A 17,539-nucleotide genomic window follows, 5' to 3' on the forward strand; every position below is an offset into this window, starting at 1 on the left:
TCAGAAATGTGTTTACCGCCTCAGGGCAAATTCTAACATTTTGGTTATATGCAAAGGCAAAGTAGGAATGGGCTGCACTGGTTCACATCTGGCTAAAAAGATCTAAAATCAAAGGTGACGAAACTTCTTTAGACAGTTGTCTCAGCAGAAAAGAGCACGAGTCCAGTAGCACCTTAAAGACTAACCAAATTTCTGGCAGGGTATGAGCTTTTGTGAGCCACAGCTCAGGTATTTGAAGAAGTGAGCTGCGGCTCACAAAAGCCAGAAATTTGGTTAGTCTTTAAGGTGCTACTGGACTCTTACAGCGCATTCCTGAGATTTGGCGTGGGGGAATGACGGGGAGGAGGCGCAACCTCCTAAAGCCATTCCCCGCACGCTGAAAAATTAAAAAAGCCTTTAAACTGTTTTTTTCTTTTTGTAAAACAGGGCCTTTTCGCTCCGTAGAGAAAAGCGAGGCTGTGCCTGCAAAAAAACAGGCGTAGCCTCGCTCTTCTCCGTGCCAGCGTTCACGGCAGCTCCTCCCCCCGGCTTGCCCCGGGAACGCCTTCCGGGACCCTGAAACGCCTCCCGGGATGCCGGTGCAGCCTTCTACGCCTTCCTGGCCTCCTAATTATTCTGATTTACTTATTGCAATCTTCAGGTAGTCTTATGGCAGTAAGTTCTCCCCTTTTCCATGTTATCCTCACAGTTGTCCTGTGAGGTTCGTATGCTGATAGACCCGAGATCATTTGAGCCCAAGCCTCCCCAGTCCTCCTTGACAACAACCTCTACAACACTCTGGTTTTCTAGAGCTGTAATATACAATCTTGCAGGTGAAATTTTGGTTCACCTCTTTCACTACAACACAGATAGGTGACCTCTTTTGCTGTCAGTAATGTCAAATGTATTATTTCCTCAGGCTTGGCGAAAACGCTGGTTCGTCTTGCGCCAAGGTCGAATGAGCGGGAACCCCGACGTCCTGGAATATTATCGCAACAGCCATTCCAAGAAGCCCATCCGGGTGATAGACCTGAATGAATGCGAGGTAGGGAAGCACTCGGGGTCTAACGTCATCAAGAAAGAGTTCCAGAACAACTTTGTCTTCATTGTGAAAACGACGTACCGCACCTTCTATCTGGTGGCCAAATCCGAGGAGGAAATGCAAGTGTGGGTACACCACATCACCCAGATCTGTAACTTCGGACATTTGGAAGATGGAACAGGTAGGAATGTAAAGAATGACAATGAAGATATTTGTGTCCCATTCTTGGATTAATCCGCAAAGTGGCAAATAAACAATTGTAAAAGCCAAACTGCAAATTAAAACAAAAATTAGAAATGTAAAACAACTTTGTAGACAAATAAAACATAGACCAAACAGTCCTCAGATCCAGTACCTCCCAAAGCCCTGTGAAATAAAACCATCATGGAGAGCCAGCATGGTGTAGTGGTTAAAGTGTCGTAGCAGGACCTGGGAAACCTCGGTTCAGATCCCCACTCTGCCATGGAAGCTCGCTGGGTGACCTTGGGCCAGTCACACACTCTTAGCCTAACCTACCTCACAGGGTTGTTGTGAGGACAGAACGGAAGAGAGGAGAATGATATAAGCCGCTTTGGGTTCCCATTGGGGAGAAAGGCAGGATATAAATAAAGTAAATGGTGCCAAGTTGTTTTCTGTTGCCCAAGAAGGTCGGACCAGAACCAACGGGTTGAAATTAAATCAAAAGAGTTTCCGTATAGACTTTAGGAAGAATTTTCTAACAGAGCTATTGCTTAAGTGGAACAGGCTTCCTCGGGAGGTGGTAAGCTCTCCTTCCCTGGAGGTTTTTAAGAAGAGGTTAGATGGCCATCTGTCAGCAATGCTGATTCTGTGACATTAGGCAGATGATGAGAGGGAGGGCATCTTGGCCATCTTCTGGTCACTGGGGGTGTGGGGGCGAAGTAGTTGTGAATTTCCTGCATTGTGCAGGGGGTTGGACTAGATGACCCTGATGGTCCCTTCCAACTCTATCATTCTGTGATTCTAAATAATAATAATAACCATGTCCGAGTAACTGAAAGCCATTGACAGTTCACTGTCTCAGTGAGGATGCCCTGAGTAACTGACCCCTCTACCTCAGGTGGTGAGGAAAAGTGGAGCAGAGCTTCTGAGGAGGATCTAAACATGTAGGTCTGTTCCTGTGAGTGAAGGGTATTGTCGATTGATCAGATGGTGTGACGTAGTTAATGCCTTACGTGGGCAATGCTTGGGGTGAGTAATGGCCTGTCACAAAATCCATTAGCATACTAGTGACTTCCTCCCCCTCCTCCGTCCCTCCAGGCCCTCAGATGACACAACCACCTGCCAAAAGGCATCTTATGTCCTGTTGGGTCCCGTGGGGGGCTTATGTCATCATGCCCCCCGCTAGAGAGTTTCATCCTGTAACTCAGAGGGCTTTTTTAGTCCTGACTCCCATCACTGATGATGACAAATTCAGGGTTTATGAGCTGTTTTGAGCAATTTATTGGAAATCTTTAGAGGCAAAGATTATCGTGGATTTCAGCAGCCGTGGCTTAGTAGCAGAACATCTACATCATATACTCAGCTCTCACTTTTTAAAAAGAAATTTCTACCCCTGATCATTATGGATAAAAATCTAGTTGAGGACTGCCATGTTGCATCGAACCAGCGGCCTGCCTGGCCGAACGTACCAGCAGCTATCGCAAGTAGGGTGTGATAGTCACACGTATCCCCTAATTCTGATCCTGGTGTCTAGTCAAGCTCTTTCAGTCAGCCCAGAATGCTTGTTCATGCCCTTGTGGCAGAAACAGCATCCTGAAGAGCATTTTGAGCTGTAAAAGAGGCGGGGGGGGGGGATCCTGCTGTGAAAGTGAGGATGAAAACCTGGTGCATGAACATACGAAGCTCCCTTATATTGAAGCAGACTCTTAGTTCACTGAACTCAGTCATGTCTGTTTTGAAGAGCTCTTCAGGGTCTCAGGATGCTTCTGCCCAGTGGTGGTTCTCTATGCAGCGGCAGCAAAGCGACCACGTGGTGGTTTTTCCTGCACTTCCCCCAGCCCACGGTGGCTGCCATTTCCAGCCCTCCAAAGGTGCTACCGGAAAGCAGCTTCAGGCTTACAAAAACACCCAAAAACTCAGTTATTGACATATTCCGACCTATAGCATTCTATAGCAATAAGTCCATTGCTTTTTTTAAAGCCCTCAAGAGGTTCAGAGAAGGGGAATGGCAGCTGCAGGAGATGGGGGGGGGGAGGATAATGGGTGGGATCTGAAGCATGGATTGGCTGAAATCTTTCAAAAAAAGATTGGTCCAAAGCAGGTTTAGGCAAGATTGGGGGGCAGAAAGGGCACAGGTGCAGCATGATGGTTGTGTGGCCACTGGGAAAAAATTGCTCTTATTTTAAGAGCTGCCAGCATGGTGTATTGGTTAAGAGCGGTGGGCTCTATTCTGGAGAATTGGGTTTGATTCCCCACTCCTCCACATGAGCGGCAGACTCTAATCTGGTGAACTGGATTTGTTTCCCTACTCCTACACATGAAGCCAGCTGGGTGACCTTGGGCTAGTCACAGTTCAAACTCTCTCAGCCTCACCTACCTCACAAGGTGTCTGTTGTGGGGAGAGGAAGGGAAGGAGATTGTAAGCCGGTTTGGTTGTCCTTAAAAGATAAAGTTGGCATTAAAAAAAAACACTTCTTCATGGAGGATGTCTTGTGGAAGCAGCCACAGGGAAAGAAAGGCCTTGTCCAACACAGTTGGAGATGATGGAGTGTTAGCATGGGATATTCAGCATACATGTACCTGGAGGACCACAGTTTCTCTTTGCATTTCTATCTTGTAATGTAAAATTTTGCATGCCCACTTCTAGTAGGTCTTTCCTGATCATCAGCTTTTGATTCATTGACTGAAAAAGCTATAGGCAGGAAGGCAAGGATGAAATTTCCAACAGGAACGAGAAATTTGATTCCCATCTAACTCCACTTAGAATAAGCTATAGTTTTTCAAATAAACAAACTGACTCAGAAAATCAATATTTAATGGGCCCGGTATTTCTCTTTGTCAGCTGGGTGATCTGCAGAGGACTAAAGAAGGTGGGGAAATACAGGGGCTCGATTTTGGAGCCTGTATTTTGGAACTGGGTCATAAAGCTGCACAAACTCTTTTCAAACACCATCTGATGGTTTCTGCTGTTGAGATGCCCCTAAATTCTGCAAGTGGCCCAGGTTTAAAAAAGATTTCCCATTTAAAATGTAGCCGCACGTGCATCTTTGTTTTTATCTGCGTTAAAATTAGTTCAGTAATGAGTCGTCTTGCACAAAACTTGACAGTTAGGACAAATGGTTGTGTCCCGCTTCCCCGGGCCTCCGGGCCCCTTGGAGTCTCTGCCCTGGGGAGGGTCTGGGCCAAGGGATCCTCCTCAGCCTCAGACCAGTCCGAGGGAGAGTCAGAACCTCCCTCGGATGCAGCCAGATTGTCACAATTTCAGCTCCTACAAACAGCTTGCTGCCGGTAGCCCCCACCTCCTTCCCTGGGGTAAGTGACTCGGTCATGGGTAGGGCCCAGGTGGGCAGTGAGGAGGCCCGCTCCAGGACAGGTTCAGTGTCTTTAAAAAAGGAATTCTAAAAGCCAATTTTCTGATGTTTTGAACTGATCATACCAAATCCATGTACTGCTTTAATTTGGTTTTAAAGTTTGGAGGTACAGCATTATGCCCAACTCATGTTGCCCGCTGCATTTGTTTATAAATCAGCACTTGAGAAGCTTTTCCCTTGGTCGGTGAAATACAGCTACGAATGGAGGAGGGGATGGGTTGTTACAAAGACTTTTTTTGCAGATATCTGTGTTAAAGAATCACCGAACTGGCAGCAGGTGGTCTAGCTGTACCTGGATCGGATGCTGACTTGGGTCCTATGCTTTTATTTCACCTGTGCTTCTCTGTAATCCTGGGGTCCCCAACGCCATGCCTATGGGCATCATGGTGCCTGCCAACACCTTTCGTGGTGCCCACCAAGTGTTTTTAGAAAGTGGGTAAGGCCAGGCGGGCCTTTCACCCATTAGTGTTTCTGATTGGCCGCTGAAGTTCTGATTGGCCATGCAGATTAAAATAACATTTTTTCAGTGGCAGCTGACTCCGCCTCCTGCAGCAGCCATTTTGTGGCTGTGCCCACCACACTGAGTCAGAATTCCCAATGTGCCGACAGGCTCAGAAAGGTTGGGGACCCCTGCTTTAGTCCATTGTCAAGGCAGTAGTCAGTGCAGAGCAAACTTCCTCTGGTATCAGGGTCATCAGCTTGTGCAAGATGGATGTTTTTCAAGGAGTGGAAAAGTGCGTCGTGCGAGAGCTATGTGCTCTGCAGTGTGGAGGGGGACCTGCCTCTCGAACAGACAAAGAGGAGCACACACAGAACAAGGTAGTAGGTTTTACTGGCTTTGCCCATGGAGAGCAAAGCCAGTAAAACACAAAGCCATTTAATGGACAGGTCTCAGGTCTTTTATGCATGGTTGTTTCACTCTCCGTCACCCCGCTTCAGATCTTTGTGTTGATTATGCATGCCGTTTCCGACCATCAGAGGTCACCTCGCCCTCCCCCTGCATTTCCCCCGCGTTTGACCTGCGTTTTGAGGGACCTGTTTTATCTCTAGTTTGAAAACGCGGGCAAAACGTGGGGAGACGCAGGGGGAGAGCGAGGCGGACCTCTGACGGTCGGAACCGGCAGACATAATCCAAACAAAGATCTGAAGGGGTGACGGCAAGTGAAACAGCCATGCCTAAAAAACCTCAGTTTGTCTTGCAGATCTTTTTAAGCAAATGAATGGGATGTGAGAATACATTTTTGTTCTTTTGTTTATTATTTGTGCATAATTAGGGAGACCATTTTCATGCTGCCTATGCTTGGTTGGCCGATATCCTGTTTTCATTTACTTCTTACAGGGCATTTTAAGCCATTTGTACCATATAAACTAGACAGGGATATACAATGGATACAAAAACTGGTGTCAATTTTAATGGCAATATTTCGATTACCTGTCATTAATTCGGTTGAGGGGGAAAGGGTGAGTGCAGTTTTGTCCTCTGTGAGGAGAAACCAAAAAAGAACCTTGGACTGACAAATCAAACTGGAGTTCACATAAAATTTGGTTAACAACCAACATATAATCAAAGGCATCTGCCTTTTAGAAAAAAAAACCCAAAAACCTCTGTTGTATACAGTTCAGTAGCTTTTTGGATCCTGGCCTAAGTATCCACAATTCTTTCAAAAGCAGGAGCTGGTGAAAACAAATTCCAGAGGGGTCACTGGGTTTGTCTCTTGGAGCAAAACATAAGCGATTCTTGTGGCATCATTATAGCATAGGTTTTGCTAGAGCTCAGAGAAAGAAAAAAAAACACACACACACACACACACACATACTTGCTGTCAAGTCACAGCTGACTTATGGTAACCCCATAGGGAGACGTTGGGAGATGGTTTGCCATTGCCTGCCTCCACGTCACACTCCTGGTATTCCTTGGAGGACTCCCATCCAAATACTAGCCAGGGTCAGGGCTGAGCATGTGTGACTGGCCCAAGGTCATCCAGCAAGCTCCCAGTGGGGATTTGAACCTGAGTATCCCAGGCCCTAGTCTGACACCTTAACCACTATACCACGTTGGCTCTCTCTCTCTCACACACACACATGTAGCAGGTAGAAATGGGGGGAAGTGTTCTTCAGAGGACATGAAATGGAAGAGGTTCAGTCTGTGACATCTCTGTGCAAAATCTAAAAATATGCAGATGACAATACACAGCATCAGTAGCTGGGAATATAACACAGTCTTCCAAGACACAGTGAGCTAATTTAACACTGCATTCATAATAGGGTTTCTTGGAAAGCAAATACCCATGCCGTTTGGTTGGCGTAGTCATCAATATTCATACTTTGCCATAATAAATACAGTACACAAGGTCACATATGATGACTATGACAGGTAAAATCAGATGTTTCTCCACCCACAATGGACACTGGTTTGATGAGATTATTAGTTAGAATTATACTAAGTTGCTTTTCAATTCAAGTTTCATTTTAAACCAGGTTATTTTTAAAAAGTGATGCTTGATATAATTGCTTTTAAATATATATATATAAAAATATGTATATTGGTGTCAGCCCTTGGCCCACAGAACCAGAAATCACCACAAAGTCATATAGAGTCCAAACAGATGGCTTTTACTGATCAAATAGGCATACAGTGCAAACGAATAAAATGACAGCTATGAGAGGCTCACTAGCTGGGAGATATTATAAGGCAGGAAAGGCGGGAGATTACACGCATGAATACAGTTTCCCAGGAGCTGAGTTCCCAGGCCTAGGTATGCGACCTTGGGGGGCAGACAATACAGCACAGAGACAGAGGCAATAACGAAACCGAGATAGCGGCCTGACATTCTGCTCCCCTCAAGGCCCCCTCCCAGTTCGCAAGGGGGCTGGCCTGTCCGGGTAAGCAATGTGAAAGGCGTCGACGAGGTCGGGGGCGGAGACATCCCGTGCGCGCACCCATTCGTCATAGGCAGGGGGGAAATGTTTCCAACGAACTAGATATTGCAGATTGCCATGGTGAATACGGGAGTCAAGGATCTTGGAGACTTCGAAGTGTTCTTCCCCCCCCACCATGATGGGTTGCGCAGGCGGTGGGTCCGGATGCCACCGTGGAGAAGCAACATGGGGTTTGAGGAGGCTTATGTGGAAAACAGGATGCACACGCCTCAAGGATTTGGGGAGAGCCAGTTCCACTGTGACAGGGTTTATGACCCGAGTAATGGGGAAAGGGCCAATGAATTTGGCGCTGAGCTTATGGCACGGTTGGGTGGAACGGAGATTTTTGGTGGAAAGGTAAACCAAAGCACCCACTTGCAGATCACCCCCGGGGGAGCGATGTTTGTCAGCTTGCGCTTTGTATTTACGTTTGGCCCGGTCGAGGTTGCTAACGAGCCAGGGCCAAGTGGTACGGAGGGCGTGTGCCCAGGAGGCAATGTCGGGGTTCCCCTCCCCCTCTACATCATCTGTAGGAGCGATGGGACTGAAATCTTGTCCATACACAGCAAAAAACGGGCTAAAACCTGTGGATTGATGCATGGCATTATTGTAGGCATATTCTGCTAAAGGCAACAGTTCCACCCAGTTATCCTGGTGGTAGTTAACATAACAACGCAAATAACATTCAAGTACAGCATTGACACGTTCAGTTTGACCATCAGTTTGAGGATGGTATGCACTAGACAATCCCTGTTCCACCCCCACCAACTTGAGGAAAGCTTTCCAAAACTTAGAAACGAAACCACTTCCGCGGTCACAAATTATTTTACGCGGAAACGAATGTAAACGAAAGATATGCGTCACGAAGAGGCGGGCCAGTTTCTGAGCAGAGGGGATCCCTGCGCATGGAATCAAATGTATTTGCTTAGAAAACAAATCAGTAACAACCCACAACACAGTTTTACCCCCACTGAGAGGGAGATCAGTCATGAAGTCCATAGCAATCACTTCCCAAGGTCTGCTGGGCGTTTCAAGAGGTTGTAGCAGTCCCGGGGGTTTGCCCTGCGATCGTTTCGCAGCGGCACAAACGGGACAGCTGCGGATGAAGGAGTCAATGTCGGAACGCATTCCCCCCCACCAGAACTGTCTGCGCAATAAGTGAAGGGTCTTCAGAAACCCAAAGTGCCCAGCTGTTTTGGCTCCATGAGCTAAATGTAAAACGTCCTTCCGGAGAGCTTTGGGTACATACAATTTTGAGTCTTTGTACCAGGACCCCCCTTGTTCCAAAACACCAGGAGGTAGGGTATGAGCGGAACGTTCTAAAAGGCACTGGTCCCGAAGGACAGTTAAAAAGGATTCGGAGATGGGGATTTTGGAGGGAGCCCCCCCGTCGGTCATGGAGATCTGAGAAACAGTTATAGGGCTAGTGCTTACGTGCGGCGGCGCGCAGACTGCAGGCGGCTGAGCGGTCGGAGGGGTAGGAGGGGCGGGAACTCCGGTCTGTTGCGGTGGCGGCTGGGCAGCCGGTTGGGCTGGCGGAGCTTGCGAGTTAGGGAAGGTGTGCTGATGCTGGGATCGGGTTTGCACAGCCAGCATAGGTAGGGCCCCACGTTGCATAGGGGTGAACAGAGAGTTGGTGGGTCTTTCGAGTTTTACCGGATATTGTGGTAAACGGGAGAGGGCATCCGCGAGAACGTTCTGCTTCCCAGGGACGTGCTTCAGGGTGAAACGGAACTGAGCAAAGAACTCCGCCCACCGTTGTTGTTTCGCCGATAGCTTATGGGACCCCGTGAGGGCAGCTAGATTTTTGTGATCGGTCCAAACTTCAAAGGGTACTTTAGACCCTTCCAAGAATTGCCGCCATAAAGTCAGTGCATGATGAACTGCAGAGGCCTCTTTCTCCCAGATGGGCCAGTTTAATTGAGCGTGCGCAAATTTTTTTGAAAAGTAAGCGCAAGGGTGAAGAAGACCGTCCGGTCCTTGCTGGAGGAGAGCCCCTCCCATGGCTACATCGGAAGCATCGACTTGCACAATGAACATTTGATTTGGGTCTGGGTGCCGTAGCACCGGCTCCGAAGTGAAGAGGCGTTTGAGGGCCAGAAAGGCGGCTTGGCATTGCTCAGTCCATAGGATTTTTGCGGAGGGCAAGGCAGCCGAGCTTACTTTTCCCTTAGTTTTCAGCAGGTCCGTAATGGGTAGAGCCACTTGGGCGAAGTTAGGGATGAATCCCCGATAGAAGTTTGCAAATCCCAGAAATTGCTGTACTTGCTTACGGTTGGTGGGGGGAGTCCAATCGAGGACGGCTTGGACTTTGGCGGGGTCCATGCGAAGACCTTGGTGGGAGATGATGTATCCCAAAAACGTGAGTTTGCTTTGGTGAAATTCACACTTAGCTAGTTTAGCGAACAGTTGATGGTTACGCAGGCGTTGTAGAACTTCCCTGACCAGAGTCACATGCTCGTCCACAGTTTTCGAATAAATGAGAATGTCATCTAAGTAGACCACCACCCCACGATATAGAAGGTCATGTAGGATTTCATTGATGAGTTGCATGAAGACCCCCGGGGCCCCTTTTAATCCGAATGGCATTACAAGGAATTCATACATTCCGAAACAGCTAGAGAAGGCAGTGAGGTGTTCATCTCCTTCGCGGATACGGACTCGGTAGTAGGCTTCCACCAAGTCTAATTTAGAGAACACACGGCCTTCCTGTAATTGTCCCAAAATATCCGATATTAATGGGATAGGATAGGCGTTGGTCTGGGTAACCGCATTGAGCTTTCTGAAGTCAATGCACAGGCGAAGGTCGCCCTCTTTTTTCCGGACGAAAAACGCGGGGGCCGAGTTTGGGGCATTCGAAGGGCGAATGAACCCTCTGGCGAGGTTTTTGTCCAAAAAGTCCCGGAGGACAGTGCGCTCGGAAGCGCTCATAGGGTAAATCTTACTTTTGGTTAATGTGCAGTCCTTTACTACTTCAATCGCACAGTCTGAGGCCCGGTGGGGGGGTAAGGCATCACATTCCCTAAGGTCGAAGACATCTTCAAAGTCCCGGTATACAGCGGGTAGAGCCGGTGGTACTGGGGCAGTAGAGGTTAATGCTGGAACGGGCGGAAATGGCAGAGCAAAGTTTTGCCGATGCTGGTCGCAGGTGGGACTAGCGAAAGAGATAGTGTTTGTTTCCCAATCAATACTGGGACTATGTCCTTTAATCCAGTTAATTCCCAAGACCACTTCAAATCGGATAGGGGCTATAGTGAAGTCTATTTGTTCCCAGTGGGAACCAATTCCCATTGCCACCCCTATGGTGCGGTGATCAACTGGACCCCCCTGGAATTGGCTCCCGTCCATTTGAGCAAATTGGACGGGGGCGGGTAAAGCCTCTGAGTCGGCTCTGAGTGCAGCAAACGTGGCTTCGCTTATGAGAGTGCGACAGCAACCGGAGTCAATTAGTGCTTTGACGGGGATTTGTGGACCTCCGTTAAGTTGTTGTAAAACTGCATCCACGTAGACGGTGGAGTCCACTTCTTTGATTTTGGTAGGAGCATTCGGTTTGATAGGAAGATCCTGAGAGGTCTGTGGAGATGCTCCATTCACCACAGACCGGAGCCGTTTTTTGACAAGTCGAGGGGAGATTCCAGGTTTAAGGCTGGAGAAATCCAAGGGTTTTCCTCATCCGAAGAGGGAAAGCTGTCCCCCAATGGGGCACTTGTAATCCGAGACCCGGCGGGGTCGTTGGAAGCAGGCAGGGAGGCTGGGTCCCCGGCATGGAGTGCAGAGGGTGTGGGCCTTCCCGGAGCTGCGCTGCGGGTGGCCGCGGTGCCTCTGCGTGGTGGACGACCTCGGGCGCGGGTTGTCGTGCTGGGACGAAATAATTCCTGGCGGCGTGGGCAAACGGCTGCAAAGTGGCCCATTTCTCCGCATGTAAGACAGGCACCCCTCTGAAATCGGGCTTCACGTTCCTGGAGCGGACGTGGGGGATTTCGTGGGACGAGCAGTGGTGCCTTGGGTTGAGGCTTTTGGGTGCCCTTCTCCTTGTGCTTTTGACGGACGAGAGAAATAAAGCGGCGGCGGCTTTCCACTTCCTCGGCTAATAGGATCCAGCCTTCGAGGGTATCGGGATCGCCCCGCATGTAAGACCAGTTCAGAATGTCAGGATGCAAGGCTTCCCTGAAATGATGGATTAGGGTGGTCTCGGGCCAACCTACAATTTTACTTGCCAGTCGCTGAAATTCATCGGCAAATTCCCGAACTGTAGCAGAGCCTTGTTTTAATTGTAAGAGTTCCGTTTTGGCTCTTTCCCCCAGGAAGGGGTCCTCAAACCTCCTTCTCAGGGCAGTCATGAAGTTGTTGAGGGAACGAATCGCACGAGAGCGGGTGTCAAACTGGAGGACCATCCAGTCAGCCGCTTTGCCTGTCAGGAGGGAAGCTACGTACCGTACCCGGCTATCTTCCGTGGGGAAAAGTTGACCTTGTTCTCGCATATAACTGTCCACTTGATGCAAGAAACAAGGCAAAGTCTCAAGAGATCCGTCATACGTAGTCCTCAATTTGAGTTGCTTCCAAGGGCCGGGCGCGGGTTGACCCGGTTGCACGGGTGGTCCGGGCGGAGGAGCAACAGGAGCTCCAGGAGGCAAGGGTGGAGCAGGCACATTAGCAGGTGGTTGCACGGGTGGTCCGGGCGGAGGAGCAACAGGAGCTCCAGGAGGTAAGGGTGGAGCAGGCACATTAGCGGGTGGTTGTACGGGTACCCCCTGACCCGGTATCGGAACGGGCTGTCTCTGAGCTATCAGGGTTTGTTGTAATTGCCTGTTCTCTTGAAGCATAAGTTCCATTACTTCCTGGAGTTGATCAACACGGTCGGAGAGCTCCCGATTCTGGGCTCGTAAAAGATGAACCTCCTCACTTGGGCCACCGGTAAGATGAGGCTTACTGGTTCGGAAGCTCGTGGCCCATTGAGAGCTATCCCCATAAAAATCCTCGTCTTCAGACTCATCTGAGTCTCGACGTCGGTCAGCCAAACGGCGTGCGCGTTGGGTCGCACGCGATGGGACAAACGCCGGGGAAAAAGTTAGACCTGATAGTCCCAGTACATAGTCCTTGGGGCGCGTGTCCACGTTCGCCTGATTCCTAATCCTTGCTGCAGCCGCCCTGGCTGCTTCCGCCGCCTCTCTCTCTCTTGCGACCCTAGCCGCTTCGGCGGCTTGCTGATCCGCAAGAACTTTGGCGTTCTCAAGTCTTAGGGCAGTCTCTGCCGTAATGCGCGGCAAAAGTTCTGTCTCGAGGAGCAAGAGTATGGGGTCAGGTTCCCCGCCCAGCAGAGGTTGTACTCGAACCGCCAGTGCGGATGCCTCGGCTCCAAACGTCGGGGTCAAAACTTGAGCCAAGGTGGCTACCGGGGTGTCCTTTGTACATTCCACAAGGAGAAGAGCGGTGCTAATAGCGACTCGCTTGGCCTCAGCCTGGCAGCTGGCCGCATCCGGGATCAGGGAAAAACCCTCCGGCGGGGCTCCCGCCATGGTAGAAAGAGTTTGTCGAGAAATAAGATTATCCAAAAGTCCAGTTAATATTTGTAAATCCTCAGTCGCCAATCGGGCATCGTCCAGTAATTGATCCAAGTCCTGAAGATCTAAACGAGCATCAGTATCCTCCGATGTTAACATCCAGAGACGTCCTGTAAGAGATTGCCACTGCGCCTGTACCAGTCCCCTCAAGCGGCAAACCTCTCGGGTCGTCCGGAAAAGTTCAGCGATTAAGTCTTGTAACAGAGTAGGGTCCTCTGAGAAGGGTTCCAGGGTAGTAGATCACCTGGAGAGCTGCACAGCTCCCATCCAAGTGGCAGGCGAACCCCCCTGGGCTCCAGCCTGGCTAGGAGAACGGTGAAGATGAGTCATAGCTGTCATAATGTCAGCCCTTGGCCCACAGAACCAGAAATCACCACAAAGTCATATAGAGTCCAAACAGATGGCTTTTACTGATCAAATAGGCATACAGTGCAAACGAATAAAATGACAGCTATGAGAGGCTCACTAGCTGGGAGATATTATAAGGCAGGAAAGGCGGGAGATTACACGCATGAATACAGTTTCCCAGGAGCTGAGTTCCCAGGCCTAGGTATGCGACCTTGGGGGGCAGACAATACAGCACAGAGACAGAGGCAATAACGAAACCGAGATAGCGGCCTGACAATTGGATGTAAATACATCTTTATTTTAAAATCCACCCTGAGCAGCAGCTTCATTTCCAGATCCACATTTCCAGTATATTGTGCCAAAAGCAGACTGGGGACTGGGCTCAGTGGTAAAGATCATGCCTTGTGTGCTGAAATCCCAAGTTTAGTTCCCAGCATTTTTATCTTTTCCTTCCACCTAGGGTACATTTTACCTTAACAACAGCCCTTTGAGGTAGATTAGGCTGGAACGTATGCCTAGCTCATGTTTACCCTGGGAATGTTATGACTCTGTTGAACCCGTTTCTCCCTAGTCACAATTGAGCATTCTAGCCACTACACCCCAGTCTCTCCAGAATTGCTAGTTAAAGGAGGTCAGGTAACATGGGCAGGAGAGACTTCTGCCTGAAAGCCATTGCTGGTCAAAGTAGACAATGATGGCTTAGGTGGACCTATGGTTGCAGCAGTACAACTAATCTCCTGACTTTTTTTCTGGAGAAAATGGCAGCTTCAGAGGACAGACTCTACGGCATCACATTCCTGCATCACATTCCTCCTCCCGCCTCAAACTTCACCCTTCCCAGGTTCCACCCGCAAATCTCCAGGACCATATTGTCCAGTCTTCTCCCATACGTTCCTGCCCATGAACTAAGATCATGTCCCATCGACCAAAAAAGCTCATCTAGTGGGTACACAAGAGAGAGCCTTTTCAGTGGCAGCCCCACAACCATAGAACAACAACCTCCCCAGGAAGATGTGCTTGGCTCCCTCACACTTGACCTTTAGGAGGCAGCCGAAGACGGTTTTATTTACAATGACATCTGATTAGTTTTCGCTCTTCTGAATTGTTGATGGGAGCCAGCGTGGTGTAGTGGCTAAGAGCGGTGGTTTGGAGCGGTGGACCTTAATCTGGGGAATCGTGTTTGAGTCCCCACTCCTCCACATGAAGCCAGCTGGGTAACCTTGGGCTAGTCACAGCTCTCTCAGCCCCACCTACCTCACAGGGTGTCTGTTGTGGGGAAGGGAAGGTGATTGTAAGCTGGTTTGACTCTCCCTTAAGTGGTAGAGAAAGTCAGCATATAAAAACCAACTCCTCCTCCTCCTCCTCCTTCTTCTTGATTTTAATTTGTTGTCTTTATGTATTTTTATGTTCGTTGGCACTGTAAGCTGCATTGAGTTCCAGTAAGATAGAATGGTGGATGATGATGATGATGATGATAATTTCCCATCCCGGAGTTGGCAACCCTAGGTGGACCAATGACTTGATTTTATGGATTAGATCCGGCGCTTTTCCACTGCCAAACGAGGTTTCCTTGGTTGTGGAGAAAATAGCCCACAGATCGCTTTTTGGCTCGGCGGTGCTTCTATTGGCAGCATTTATTTACCAAATGACACTGTATCCTGATAGTGAAGGCAGACTGCTGTCTTGGTGGGTGGAGGGTGGGGGGAAGCGGGCCCATCTTTGCTCTTTCAGGCATGCATAATTCATCGCCTGCCGCTCCTGCAGGACACTTTTAATGGACGCCACGCTCACAAGGAAATCTGCCAAAGATGCCTGCCTTCTGTCCTCGGGGCCCGGCTGCAGATGTCGGGCGCACCGTTTTTGCTATCAGTCCAGCAGCGTCACTAAGCAGAACATTTGCTAATGGGATGGAGAGAGTGCCAGGAAGGATGAGTGCTTGTCAGCCTCTGCAGGCAACCCCTCTGCCCGTTCCCTTCCTCCGTACACCGTGTGTGACGGAGTTGTGGGGTTGAAACCCCCAACGTGTCCAGAAAGGAGCCACAAAGAGAGAAGGGATCAGTGTGGATGCTGAGGAAGGCAACTAAAGGGAACCTCCACATTCAGAGGCAGTCTACCTCTGAATGCCAGTACCAGCAGGAGACCTCAGGGAAAGGCCTCGGCCTCTGTGCCCTGTTGTTGGCCCTCCAGAGGAATTGGTTGGCCGCTGTGTGAGACACGATGCTGGACTAGCTGGAGCACTGGTCTGATCCAGCAGGGCTCTTTTTATGTTCTTGTTAACCCCTCCCTCTGTGCTGTTTCCCAGATTGCAAGTGTCCCCACCCCAACAGCTTTTAGTCTTTGTAGTTCTTCCCTAAAGGTGCAAGCACCGGTTCGTTACTGACCCATGGGGTGACATCACATCCCGACGTTTCCTAGGCAGACTATGTTTACTGGGTGGTTTGCCACTGCCTTCCCCAGTCATCTACACATTAAACCCAGCAGCAAGCTGGCTACTTTCTTTACCAACCTCGGAAGGGTGGAAGGTTGAGTCAACCTTGAACTAGCTACTTGAAACCGACTTCCATCGGGATCAAACTCAGGTTGTGAGCAGAGCTTTCGACTGCAGTACTGCAGCTTAACACTCTGCACCACGGTGCTCGGTAGTTCATCCCTGCAGGGGCTTAAAAAAGCCCCGTGGGGGGGACGGGGACATTTTCAACCAGGGAAAGATCACAGTGGAAGGGGTGTAAACCCCCAAGCTTTCCCAAGCATCACATCACATCTGCCTCAGTGGGGGGGGGGGTGCTCCTGCTAGGGCCACAAAAAGACCTTGGGAGTAGGCCAGCATAAATAGGAAACGGGAGGGGCCGTGGCTCAGTGGTAAAGCCTCTGCTTGGCATGCAGAAGGTCCCAGGTTCAGTCCCTGACATCTCCAGTTCAAGGAACCAGGCAAGTAGGTGATGAGAAAGACCTCAGCCCGAGACCCTGGATCCCGTTGCCAGTATGAGTAGACACTACTGACTTTGATGGACCGAGGGTCTGATTCAGTATAAGGCAGCTTCAAGTGACCAAACCCTTCCACTGAGAATTGAAGAAACAAATAATAGGAAATTGAAGGGAGATGGATGTCCTTTTCCAGGGCTACATTCCTGCCCGTTTCTGCTCTTGAACAACATTTGTAAAACGCTCGTTCTTGACAGCAAAGCTTGAGCTCATGTCCCCCTCCATGGCCATCTGGCAATCACTCAGAAGTCAGCACCTCTGGAGTTAGGCCCCTTCTGAAGGCTTAGACTTGTTAAGCACTTAACACCTCAGTTTGGCTTGTGCTGGTGACGAGCCAGCCCTAAACATCTGCTCAAGCAGACCCTGGTCTTTGGTAAGAGGGTCGTGACTGTTTGCAGCCATGGAGGCACCCCAACGTTAAGCGTTTCCTGTTATTTTGTTATTGTTAAGGTTTTCAAGGCTCTGACCTGGATGGCCCAGGCTTAGCCTGACCACTGCAGCGCAGGGGGGCATTCCCAGGGCGAAAGGGGTGAGGAAGCTGGCTAACAGCAGCTTCTCCCCTGTGAACACCCCTGGAATGCCCCCCCCCTTGTCAGTGCGGGCTTTCCCTTTTGGGAAAGCCCTGCCGGCATGGCTATGCTGGTGGTAGGGGCCGGCGGCAGCCAGATGCTGCCGTGTTTGCCTCTGTGCTGGGGTAGGTGCCGCCTTATTCTGTGATAAAGTGGTACCTATGCCGGCACTGGGTCACGCCGGCTCCAAAGGAGCTTTGCCTTCCCCTTCAGGAATGGGCTCTGAGGCTGCAGGTTTTAGGTGTATTTAAGAGCCCATTCCACTTCCAGAGTGTTGGTATTGACATAGAAAGCCTTTCACGTTCCTGCGAAGGCCTCTCCCATAGGAGCCTCTGCCCATCCTTTCTGATACTCAATGCCTTGCTGGGGTGGGGGGGAGAGGCAGTGGGCCAGGGCTGGCGGAGGTGTGGCAGTGTACCCGGCTGTCGTTGTGGCTTCACTTCCATCCCTGAAGGGGCACCGCCAAGAGGAGATGAGCCCCGACTTGGATGCGGATTCCAGCCGACTCTCCATTCTGTGTCTCCCGTCCAAACTCCTCTCCTGCTCGGCCGTCCCTCTCCGCTCCCCTTCCGTTCGGTGTCTGGCCAT

The 17,539-nt window shown here is 49.9% G+C and overlaps 1 protein-coding gene across 1 annotated transcript in view; it reads left to right on the top strand.

The window, feature by feature from the left end:
• GAB3 (GRB2 associated binding protein 3) overlaps positions 1–17,539 on the top strand; it is a 120,576-nt gene that overhangs the window by 71,832 nt on the left and 31,205 nt on the right. The window contains exon 2 of the mRNA XM_056859661.1: positions 899–1,202. Coding sequence (XP_056715639.1) covers positions 899–1,202 — 304 coding nt within the window. The remainder of the gene's footprint in view (positions 1–898; positions 1,203–17,539) is intronic.

This window comes from Euleptes europaea, chromosome 13 (assembly GCF_029931775.1).
Source record: "Euleptes europaea isolate rEulEur1 chromosome 13, rEulEur1.hap1, whole genome shotgun sequence".
Classification (NCBI taxonomy): Eukaryota; Metazoa; Chordata; class Lepidosauria; order Squamata; family Sphaerodactylidae; genus Euleptes; species Euleptes europaea.